This window comes from Hyperolius riggenbachi, chromosome 12 (assembly GCF_040937935.1).
Source record: "Hyperolius riggenbachi isolate aHypRig1 chromosome 12, aHypRig1.pri, whole genome shotgun sequence".
NCBI lineage: Eukaryota > Metazoa > Chordata > Amphibia > Anura > Hyperoliidae > Hyperolius > Hyperolius riggenbachi.
The window spans coordinates 115,823,063-115,835,833 of record NC_090657.1 but is presented as its reverse complement, the minus strand read 5'-3'; the positions used below and the strand labels follow the sequence as shown (position 1 = coordinate 115,835,833).

Sequence of the window (12,771 nt, the reverse complement as noted above, 5' to 3'; positions counted from 1 at the left end):
ATGCCATAAAATATCAAGATGCGTAGACAAAACATACCATATATAACTAATTTAAATAAGGTCAGTATGCAATAATCTGTCCTGATCAATATTCTCTGGTCTAGCACATAAGAGTCTGGTATCCATCCTATTCAACTGCATATATATATTTACATAAAAGCACAACACGTTATCAGTCACGTGCTATTTAGATGCGGGTTTTAGCGTGGTAGGGTCTATTCTTAGCGTGGTAGGGTCTATTTTATTCGAACGTAGAAGGCGTGTCTAAACGGGATCGTGCACGCACAATACGCCTTATAAGATTTCTTGCGTGCGCGCTCCCGTCTCAAGAACCGCGCGGGTTCAGGCTCTTTGTGAGGAGGAGGAGGTGGCGGTATAGCCGTTAGCACCGGATACCGGTATTAAAGCAGTATGGCTGACGATAAACCGAAGGTATGGTATAGGGCTTGTCAGAGAATCTGCAGAGCGGTTGTGGAGAGGGTGCAATTATTAGAAGTATGTTAGCGTGTATTGGCGGGTGATGTCCTGGGACAGAGGCTTGGAAAGGACAGAAGGCGTGGTTGGGGAGTACGTACATTAGGAAGCTCTTATCACTAGCTAGGCCTGCATTCGTGCCTTTTGTGGTGGATGAGCTTTGCGGTGTGTGTATGGAGTCTCTGGTAGGGTGATTAGATCTCTACGCACAAACGTGGCTATGTAATGTACAGGACCACAGGTGCCTGAATGGGCTGATATACTGGTAGTCTTCTAAATGTATGTATATTTTACTTAACTGACACATCCACCTATGTCACAGCACCAAATGTGTAAAATTAGTCTGGAGTACTTTTTGTTTTGAAACTTCACCGTTGTCGAGAAAAACGGCAGTCCTTTCAAGTTAACCTTTATGCATTGCCGGGTGGCAGGCCACCATAAATTCTGCTATGTTTACATGTAACTAGTATATTCCATAAAACTGGAATAGTCAGGTTGTAAATTCGTAGTACTCTATTCTATGCAGCTATACTTCTACAGCAAGTTGATTAACTTCTAGGTGTCTGTATTGTAGAGTGTAGATTCCAAAACGTGCAAACAAGTCATATTCAGTATATGTTGAAAATTCATAGTTGGCTGTTATCCTAAAAAGAAATTGAGGCATTACAAAGCTCAAATACCTAAGGCTAAGAAATCCTCTGGATCCTCCAGAGGCTTCATACGCTGTATGCTGCCCGCGACCCTCTGGAGCATTGGGGCCCTTTCTGCACAGTAGTTCGCAGGGCTGTGGGGTTGGAGTCCTGATTTCATAAACAAAGGAGTCGGGTGATTTTTGGACAAAATTCACAGCCCTGTTAAGTATTTGACTAAGGAGTCGGAGGCATTTTGGGTACCTGGAGTCGGAAGTTTCGTAAACTGAGTTGGAAGGTTTTTGTACCGACTCCACAGCCCTGGTAGTTTGGGTGCGCTTATATCTGAAGAGGAGTGTGACCCTGATGTGATCACAGACAAGCCCTTGTAGGTAATCTTCAGGGGGTCTGTGCTCAGCAATGGGGGGACTGGATGTTGTGGAAATCCTCTATTAGAGTTCCCCAACCCTATCCTCAAGGCCCACCAACGGTGCATGTTTTGCAGAAAACCACAAACCCACACAGGTGGGGTAATAAGTGTCTCAGCAGAGCTGATTAACTACCTCTGTGGATTTCAACAAAACATGCACCGTTGGTGGGCCTTGAGGACAGGGTTGGGGCACACTGTTTATAGGATCCACATGTTGCCCTTTTCTAAGATAAGTATTTACTTTTTGTACTTTAAACCTGAGACGAAAGGGGGTGGGGGATTATACATACCTGGGGCTTTATCCAGCCTCCTCCTGTATGTTTTGCAATTGGCCTCGGAAAGTCCTCTGGTCTAGGGATAGTTGCACTACTGCAGCCTTGAGGGGGTTGGGGGGACACATGCTGCCAGCCTGTGGGACTAGTCAACTTACCAGAGCGACTGCAGAAGATCCAGGAAGTGGCAAAGGAGTGGGAGGAAGTCCCAGGTATGTATAATCTTTTCCTCCTGCCCATTTCAGGTACACTTTAAAGCTTGTGCACTCTTTTTAAAGGGAACCTTAACTGAGGGATATGGATGTTTTCTTTTAATCAATACCAGTTGCCTGGCAGTCCTACTGATCTCTTTAGCTCCAGTAGTGGCTGAATCACACACCTGAAACAAGCATGCAGCTAATCCAATCTGACATCAGTCAGAGCACCTGATCTACATGCTTGAGGGGCTTTGGCTGAAAGTATTAAGCCCCATCTACACGCGTAGATGCGGCCGCGATGTTCCTCATCAATCGAGCCACTGATGCGGCTCGATTGATAAGATCCGACAGGACAGATCTTGCTTCCGCAGATTCCCTGCTCGCTCCCTGCGAGGGGACAATGGCAGGGAATCGAACAGAAGATACGCGGGGACGAGCGGGGAATCGAATGCGGCGCAGGGACACGGAAGAGGAACGCAGCCTCATCTACCTGTGTAGATGAGGCTTTAGAGACACAGGATCAGCAGGAGAGTCAGGCAACTGGTGTTTTTAAAAGGAAAAATCCATATCCTTCTCAGTTTAGGTTCTCTTTAAAGGGAACCTAACCTGAGAAGATGGATTTTTCTTTTCAAAAGATACCGGTTGCCTGACTCCTGCTTATCCATTGTCTTTAATACTTTTAGCCACGGCCCCTCAACAAGCATGAAGGTTAGGTGCTCTGAGGGCTCTTTCACACTATAGGGAGCGGTAAAAGGCTAAAACGCTGCGTTTTGGCTGCAGGCGGTTTGAAGGCGTTTTAACGCCAACACATTACTATCAATTGCAATGAGAAACCAGGGCTGTGGAGTCGGTCCAAAAATCCACCGACTCCTCAGTTTAGGATGACTCCGACTCCACGACTCCGACTCCTCTAATTTGCATATTACAATTTTGTTGATTAAAAGTATGTAACATGAAATTCGTCTCTTAACTGCCAACGCTTAGGAATTTTACAAGACAACTGAAGTGAGAAGGATATGTAGACTACTATATTTATTCCCTTTAGACTAAAACTAGTCCTTGGTAAGAGTACTTGTAAAAGGTACAACCGGAACAAAGAACATCTATCAAGTGTGGGTGCATGTAAGAATGATGTGCAGGCACTCTGCAGGGGAATGAGGAGATTGTAAACAGACAACACCTCTGTGTTCAATGTGCACAGCATTCTCAGTGGATTCCCTGCAGCTCTGTGGGGAGTGCATATGTAGAGTATAGTACTACTGTGTAACAAAGTAAACCTGAGACAGATGAAATTAAAGTTTTATACATACCTGGGGCTTCCTCCAGCCGCCTTCAGGATAATCAGTCCCTCGTTGTCCTCCTCCACCACCTGGATCTTCTGCTATGAGTCCAGGTACTTGAGTCAGTCAAGCGTAGTGCGCATGAACACACTCCGCCGTGAGCGTACTACACCTGTGCAGCACTATTGCGCAGGTGCAGAATGTTCCTGGCTGTGGGAGCGGCATGCGGCCGGACAGCGCTGACTGGCTGAATTACCAGGACTCATAGCAGAAGATCCGGGTGGTGGAGGACAGTGAGGGACTGATTAGCCTGAAGGGGGCTGGAGGAAGCCCCAGGTATGTATAAAACTTTACTTTTCATCCGTCTCAGTTACCCTTTAATTTGTAGTCACCAAACCAAATTTTAATAACATATCAAATTATTTTATTTCATCAGCAAAGGGAGTGCATACATTTGCATAAATCAGCATCAATGCAGAATTATTTCCATCTCGTTGACCATCTCTATTAGTCACATAGCTACACATCAGGCTTTATTCTTACAGCATAGATGTTATTTAGTATATATAAGAGATTCCTGTGTACACATCATATATACAGTCACAATCAGATATGTATATCTGACCTTAAAAATAAGGGGACTGCTTTATTGAAGCAGCACAAGTAACTAATTTTGATTGGTTTATTTCATTTTTGTGGACTAAGCACAGCTATTACTGTATATATACTGTATATATACATTATTTTTAATGACTATTATCTGAGAAATAGAACATTTTATCATATATTCTATTTTAATTAGTTACAAATTCATTAGGAGTCGGAGTCGGTGTATTTTTTCCCGACTCCAGGCACCCAAAATTGCCCGACTCCACGACTCCGACTCCACAGCCCTGTGAGAAACGCTGCGGTCAGCCCTAAAAAAAGCTCCTGGGAGCTTTAAAACGCAACGCTCCAAAACGCAGCGTTGTGTGAAAGGTGAAATGAAAGTCTATGGACTTTGATTTTACCTTGGAAAACGCCAACTAAGCCCTCTAGTGTGAAAGGGCCCTAATTGAAGTCAGACTGGATTAGCTGCATGCTTGTTTCAAGTGTGTGATTCAGCCACTACTGGAGCTAAAGAGATCAACAGGACTGCCAGGAGGCAGCGCAGCAGTTTTTTTTTTTTTTTCAATTATGTACCGAGCCCAGGGCTCTCTACATGATAGCTGCTGCTCAGCGGCATCCCCCCGCCCGCTTCGATCGCCTTCGTCGATCTCCGATCAGGAATTCCCGTTCATGACGACGGGGTGGGATGACGTCGGGGCGTCATTGGGAGTCCCGATCCACCCCTCAGCGCTGCCTGGCACTGATTGGCCAGGCAGCGCACGGGGTCTGGGGGGTGGCGCGACGGATAGCGGCGATCGGTGTGCTGACACAGCTAGCAAAGTGCTAGCTGCGTGCAGCAAAAAAAAATTAAGCAAATCGGTCCAGCAGGGCCTGAGAAAACCTGCGCGGCTTACTGCCAAGGAGGTTAGAAGGAAACATCCATATCCCCCTCAGTTAGAAAGCTGTTTTTCAATTACCCCAGTGAGATGGAAAGGTACTTACAATCTAGGAAATCTTCCAGATGCTTGTTAGAGAGGACTGTTTGGCATGTGTGTGTGGTGGGTTGGATGAGCAAAATTGCTTACCTAAATAGTGCTGCTTCTCTGGCCATGGGAGCTGCAATCTTCTCCATGGACCAACTACAGCTGTACCGCATTATGTACTGTCCTGAGAATCTGCACCTGCCGCAATATATATAATATGGCGGGGATCACCTGATGCTGGGTACGTGTGCTTGCCAGTTGCTTGAGAAACCGGCTAAAAAAGCACAACCCCCCCCCCCCCCCCCTGCAAATAACTCACCGGGTCTCCAGTGATGTCTGGCAGCCTCCCCACACCTCTTTGTGGGCTCCGAGCTGCTTTCTGGCGTCCTCGGTACACGCAAGTCACATGACCCACATCCGGTCATGTAACAAGCCGGCTCCCGTGCACTGCGCCAGAAAGCCGCTAGGAGCCAGCAGGGAGAGATGGGGAGACTGTCAGACATCACTGGAGTCCCGGTAAGTATTTAAAATGCCTCCAAAACTCACCCGAAATGCCCAGTCCTGGTTATTCTACAGGCATGCCGGTTAGTTGAGACTTCCGGTTGCCTGAATTCCAGATAACGGGGACTTTGCTGTATATTCCAAGTGCACAGTTCACTTTAAGGATGAGCATGAAACTTTTTTTTTTTTTTTTCAACTGATAAGATGCATGTTAATGTATATATCAAATTTAATGTTAGGAAAGGTGACCAACATTTTATTGACAAGTTTAAAATTATCACCTAGGAGAAAACTCAGGTGAAAAAGTGAATTGCATATGGGCCCTTATTCTGTATTTTACACTTTTCCACATTCACTAAAGATTTTGCGCATGAGGCAGAAGTTTGGTAATTTACTGAACAATCCTGTGTCAATTCTCCAAGCCCTGCCTGGTAAGTGTCACTGACCAGCTTGTAGCAGGGCAGCGGGCAGGCGGGGAACTCTGTTTTTGTCCTGTGCATCCAAGTTATCCCTTTAGATGTGCTGCAGCGACCAGGGGGAGCTCTTCTGTATGTCATAACAATTTTTCACATCTAAAGGAATGCAACCCCAACCCGCCCCCCCCCCCCCCCCCCCCGTCTGTCTCCTCCGCTCTGATACAGTGAAAGTCCTGCATGATACCCCTTTGCTTCAAATCAGTGAGAAGCAGGGCTGTGTGGTTCTCCCTATTGGCTGCCTGGCTCTCCCCTAAGGCTGTCTGTCAAATCTACTGCACAGAGACAGTATGGGGAGAGCGAGTTATTGGCTGCTATGAGTTGGAGAAAAATACCGAACACTTTTTGCCCGGTAAACTAAATGCGGAAATCTTTGAATTGTAATTTCTTGAGGCAGTTACTGCACAAGTTGGTAATTTACCTCACTAGTTGGTGGTAGTAAATAGGTTTAGTGAATTGTAATTAGGGCAGGTGATCTGTAAAATCATCTGTTTTCAGCATTACCGAATGCAGTAACACTTTGTGAATAGAACCAGTTGTCTAACTCTCTAAAGGCCCATACACATGTGTGATTTTTGCGAACGCCCGGCGGATCGCTCAAACTCAGTCTTATCACGCGAACGACAGTCTGTGTACACTCCCGATTTAGCGGGAGAACGACGGGACGTTCAAACGACCTGTCGTTCGCAAAAATCAGACGTGTATGGGCCTTTATTGTAACAGTATTCCCTCTGGTAATCTGCATAATTCAAGCGCTGTCTCACATTCGGCTGTTGCGGCATACCAGTGAATATTTGTTGAGATTTGTGCTTTGAGGCAACTAAGAAAAACATGAAAAATAAGCCTCTGCATAAGGGAGGTTTGTAATAGTGTCTCAATGGGGGGGCTTATTACTTACCAATGGGGTACCACCCTCTGAACCCCCCCCCAGTCCGTATGGGATCCGCCAGAGAAACTGCAGCTATGGCTCATTTTAAAGTTTTCACACCCACTCCCCCAGTGACTCTCCATTATGATAATTTATATATTTTAGTTCCAGGTGCTTAGCAGCCTTTTAAAGTGAATCTGAAGCAAATTAAACAAAAGACAGGCTTTTGGTGAGCACCTGCCTGTCATCAGCTCACCTCCTTACCCCCCCCCCCCCCCCCCCCCCCACACACACACACACACACACACACACACACACACACATGCTGTAAGCAGGGTCCTTCATTCCCCCCCCCCCCCCCCGTTGAGCCCCACCCAGCTACTTTAACATACCATCTGGCTGGAAAAAAATTCTGGGGAGAACACTGGAGAGAGAAGGATCTGGGTCCTAATAAGCCTTCCCATTCATCTCTCGGTCACTGCATTCCAGCATTGGCTCCCGTGTTCCAGTTTCCTGCCACGGGAGGCTTCGGGAGCCTGAGCACTCCCAAAGATGGGCGTCTCTGTACTGCACATGCGCACTACGAAGTCGCCTGTCTTTGGGAGGACCTGGGCCCCTGCAGTTCCAGAGACCAGTCTTCGACCCATCAATTGGAGACTAGAGGTGCGTACACGCATGCGACTATAGTCGTTTGAAACGATCGTTCCCCGATTGTTTCAAACGACGATCGTTTTTAAAAAAAAAGCAACCAACGACCATTAAGTCTTAATGACGGACGAGCTAGATCGTTAAAAACGAACGATCTAGCTTGGCAGATTTTTTCCAACGCTGATCGTTTGCAAAAGTAGTATATCGTTGGAAACGGACGTTCGCACTAGGCTTGACATGCGCATTTCGCTATTTCTCCATGAAACTTCTCATTTTTATGTGCAAGCGCAATAGTTGCTTTACGTGATGTAACGTTCGTTCTAACGAACAGATCGTTACACACATTTTAAAAACTGACTTTACTTAGGTCGTTCTTTCATCAATTAAAAGTTCATTCGTCGTTCACAACGAACAATTGTTGTCGCATGTGTGTACGTAGCATCACTGGGGAGCCAGCTCTGGAACAGGAAGGTTCATTAGGACCCAGAGCCTTCCCTCTCCTTAGGTAAGTATCTGGTTTTTTTTGTTTTTTTTAGATTAACTTCAGACTCTTTAAATCTGGCAGAATATTGTATGGCGCGTGTTGACTATCCAGATAAACCATTTCAGAGAGGTTTTGTCTGTTCATGCTTGTAAAAATTGTGTAGTGCATGGGAGCCTTTGGAACACCTCACCCCTGGCATACACCAGAGACCGACAACTTTGAAGTGCGGCCATTACAGCTGCAAGATGGAGATGGGGGCTACAGAGAAACCCCATAGGAAAGTTAATTTGTTTTAAATATTTTTGACATGGTGCTCTCTCCTCACACTCCATAGCAACAGACGCTGTACAGCACTGGGCCCTGTCCCAAATGAGTCAGCACCGTGTTCTGTATATAATAGCTCTTTATTCCATATCAAAGATTAAAAGGAAACAGCATGGTGTATGGCAAGACAGCGACAGCTCCGCTGTTTCGGGTCATCTACCCTTTTTCAAGCTGTAAAAGCATAACATCTCTTTGGGTGACAGTAGGGTTACTGCGATTTACTGCATTTTCATTACCGGTTCTCGCTTCAGGGGGGTGGGGGGCGCAGCAGCGAGTGCTCGGACAGGGGGGGTAATCAGATACATTGCCGGATTCCATCGCTGCACGTACTACTGCCTGCGTTCCATCCAGGACTGTGGAGTCGGAGCACTCACAGGACGACACTTTCCCCAGTGTCAGCAGCTCAATTCAGCAGAATGAAGTTGCTGACTTTAGGAAAAAGTCGCCCTGTGTAATACAAGTAACTATGGAAAGATGTATATCATTTTAAAGCTCTCTTTCTCCTCTTTCTGGTGACACCTAAATCTTTGCCCTACGCCCTTTTAGTTTTCTCTATTTTCGCGATAGAAATCGCGGCCGCGGCAATTTCAATTGCGAAAATAGCGAAAACTAAAAGGCGTAGGGCGGCGGTTTATATATCATTGGAAAGAGGAGAAAATGATATGCATCTTTCCATAGTTTCTGCACTGCTCGGAGTCCCTTTAAGTTACACAGTGGTTCTACCATTTACATATGCATTCCCCACAGCTGCAGGAAATCCACTGAGAATGTTGTGCACATTGAATACAGAGGTGTTATCACCCATAAACCTGGTTCAGATTGTACATGAAGAATGTGTAAAGGAGGAAGAATCACCTCATTCTCCTGCAGAGTACCTGCACATCACTCTTACATGTACCCACAGTTGCATTGCCTAGGGCCTGATAGATGTTCTTTGTTCCTGTCTGTACCTACTACAAGTAATCTTATCAAGGACTAGTTTTAGGCCTTGTTCACATCTATGCAGCGCAGATGGCCGTGCGATCGGAATGCTGCGCTGCTACCCGTTGCACTGCTGATCCCATCCATTGTTCATGAATGGGTCAGCTCTGTGCTTGCAGACAGAATGCATGCAGCAGTACGCAAGCGCATCGTTCTGCTGTGCAGCGCATTTGTTAATGGCAGAAGGGCTGTCTTTACCCTACTGCCGTTCTTGCATGTTACCACGTCATATACGCTTCCAAATACGCACAGAAGCGTGTATGATTTTAACGAGGCCTAAGTCTATGACTAAAAGTATTAGAGGCAGAAGATCAGCTGGTTAGCCAGGTATCTGGTATTGTTTAAAAGGGAACAAATATGGCAGCCTCCATATTCCGCTCAGTTCAGTTGTCTTAAAATTCCTAAGCATTGGCAGTTAAGAGATGCATTTTATGTTACATACCTTCTATCAACAAGATTGTAATATGCAAATTATAGGAGTCAGAGTTGGTGAAATACTAACCTGAGGAGTCTGAGATGGAACAAGGGCTGTGGAGTCGGTACAAAAATCCTCCTTGTAACAGTGCCACCTATAGCTAGCTACCTATACGGGGGACTCCTGTTCCTGGCTACCTATACTTGGGAACACCTGTTCCTGGCTACCATAAAGGGAAGATGAGGGAGTGGAGTGCTGTAAAAACAGCACCTGAGATTTGGGCGTAGCTGGCACCACCATAGGCCGTTATACGAATTACGGCTATGGCAGCACTCGGTGAGTAATTTGGGTGCCGTCAAAAGATGAAGCACAAATTACTATAAAACACTAGCAATAGCTGGAAGCCAAATCACATCTTTCCCCACTACCCATGGCGACCTGGAGGAATAGTATTTAACCACTTCAGGACTTCCCCGGTGTTTACATATATACGGCGCTGCTGCGCAGCAGCGCCGTAGTGGAGATCAGCGATCCCCGGCCTCTGATTGGCCGGGGATCGCCGGCATCTGATAGGCTAAAGCCTATCCTATTCGGCGCAGGACGGCTTTCCGTCCTGCGCCGCACACAGGGGACGGCAGAGGGAGGACTAGTGCTGCGGAGGGGAGCTTTGAGGAGCCCCCCCGCTAGGCACAGCAGCGCGGCGGCGATCAGACCCCCCCAGCAGGACATCCCCCTTGTGGGAAAAAAAAGGGGGGAAGTCTGATCGCCCTGCCTGATTTCTGATCTGTGCTGCGGGCTGAAGAGCCCCCGCAGCACAGATCAGCCAAACCACCCGGAATCCGGAAGTGGTTAAAGCAGAACTGAAATTAGAGAAAAACAAACTTCCACTTGGCGCTTCCCCAAGCCCCCAGCAGCCGTCCTGTCCCGCGCCGGTCTTGCACGATCTTCCGTTCTGCCGCAGCCAGCTCGTATTTGTTACTGTCATCTTGCAAGTCGACGGCAACTGCGCTTGCGCGACCTGGGCTACGCGTAGCTTTCTTCGCGTTCCAGCCCGCCATAGCGTCCTGAGCTCCAATCACAAAGCTCCAATCCCACATCAAACTTGAGAACCCAATGTGGCCCTCAAGTCAAAAAGTTTGCCCACCCCCTGCCTTAGACTGTGGGCTCCTCTGAGGACAGTTGGTGACATGACAATGTACTCTCTGAAGTGCTGCAGCAGATTTTAGGACTATATAAATACATAATAATATGGTAGGGTAATTATGACAGGATTAGATTGTGAGTTCCAATTAGGACAGTCAGTGCACATGACGATGTACTCTGTAAAGTGCTGCAGAAGATGCCAGTGCTATGTACAGGGCTGTAGAGTTGGTACAAAAATCATCCAACTACCTTAGTTTATGAAACTACAGACTCCAGGTACCCAAAAATTGCTCTGACTCAGACTGCACAGCCCTGGCTATATAAATACTAAAAATAATAATGATCAGAGCTTAGCGCCACCCACAACTCTACTTAAAAGTGTGCTTTTGACTCCACCCCCTGTCCATCCAAAATTTTGGGTGTTCTGCTTTTTTAGCACTTTTGTCTGTCAAAAATTAGAAATTAGGTTGGCAACCCTGCCCTGGAGAGCAGATATCATAAGGTCTGGATTGTGTAAGTTGCAGACAGTCTCCACTGTGTACCTCTGTGACACCTCCTTCAGTCCCCCTATATCTCCTCTCCCCCACTGTGCTTCCCTATGCCTCCTCCTGTCACCTTTTGCCACTATATGTCCCGTTCCCCCTCCTGCGCTCCACCAGCTTAGTGTGTAAATGCAAAAGTTGTGTGTAAATGCAAAAGTTGTGCTCTCCCTTCCCCCCCCCCCCCCGCCAGAGCCCAGTGGACCATCCTGTCTGTCTCCTGCTCCCTCTAGTGCTGGCACCTTACTCTCCATGTTGCGTGTAATCAAGCTACATGTGGTAGGAGATGCTGGGCACTAGGCCATGGACCATATAGCACATGGTTTTTATTCTCTAGTGTGTGGGACACACAGAAACTGTTAGAAAGCCAGGCCAGAAGTCCTAACATCTACTCCTAATTTAAAATTAAGTCCTAACGGCTATATCCTAAGTTTAGTTAAAATGCATCCCTGGTGTACATAAAAAAACAAAAAGCGGTACATTAATGTTTAAAGGCAACCTGAAGAGAGAAGTGTATGGAGGCTGCTGCTATATTTCCTTTTAAACAATACCAGTTGCCTGGCAGCCCTGCTGATCTTACGGCTGCAGTAGTGTCCTAATCACACCAAAAACAAGCACTTAGCTAATCTTGTCAAATTTGACAATCAGCAACCCCTTATCTGTTGCATGCTTGTTCAGGGTCTATGGCTAAAAGTATTCTAGGGAAAGGACCAGCAGAACAGCCGGGCAACTGGTATTGGTAAATATGTCAGCGTCCATATACTTCACACTTCATGTGTCCTTTAATGCTGGGCATAGACTGGTTGACACCTCCTTATCAATCGAGCCGCTGATGGCTCAATTGATAATATCCGACAGGTTCGATAGCCCCCTCGATCCCCGCGGGCGGACAATAGCGGGGAATCGAGCGGAAGATAAGGAGCGCCCGCGTGGACAAGCGGGAATCGATCCGGCGGCTAATCGAGCCGCCGGGTCGACTCGTCTATGCCCAGCATAAGACAGAGTTTCCCAACCCTGTCCTCAAGGCCCACCAACAGTACATGTTTTGCAGGATATCACAAGAATTCACAGGTGAGGTTATTGGTGTCTCAGCAGAGCTGACCTGTGTGGATTTCCAGAAAACATGCATAGTTGTTGGGCCTTGAGGACAGGGTTTTGAACACTGCTTTAAGGGCTAGTTCACACTGCAGGCGATTTCTCAATTTTTTTTTTCTCCTGCGTGTGCTTTTTAAAAACTCCCCCGAATGCTTTTGCAATTAATGTCTGGGAAGGTTCATATCAGCGCGGGTCGTGCGCTGGGCGGACAGCAAAGCGGTACGCGGACCATTTTTGAGGATTCTGCCTCAATGGAAGGTGTAAGAAAGTGCAAAACGCTCTCAATCTTTTTGTGCAGCGATTGCATTATCATTTTTAAGAATACATTGTATTCTTTTCCGGGTCAAAGAGTTCACTTCCTGACTTGCTTCAGGGAGTGAATTACAAAACCGCTCGGGAAAAACCCTTAGAAAACCAGTTTTGCACAAAAACGAATCGCCCACCCGA

General features: G+C 46.8%; 1 protein-coding gene across 1 annotated transcript in view; it reads left to right on the top strand.

The window, feature by feature from the left end:
- The first annotated feature begins 302 nt into the window (after positions 1 to 302).
- Positions 303 to 12,771, top strand: part of SUMO2 (small ubiquitin like modifier 2) — a 43,903-nt gene continuing 31,434 nt past the window's right edge. The window contains exon 1 of the mRNA XM_068264175.1: positions 303 to 432. Coding sequence (XP_068120276.1) covers positions 412 to 432 — 21 coding nt within the window. The 5' untranslated portion in view covers positions 303 to 411. The remainder of the gene's footprint in view (positions 433 to 12,771) is intronic.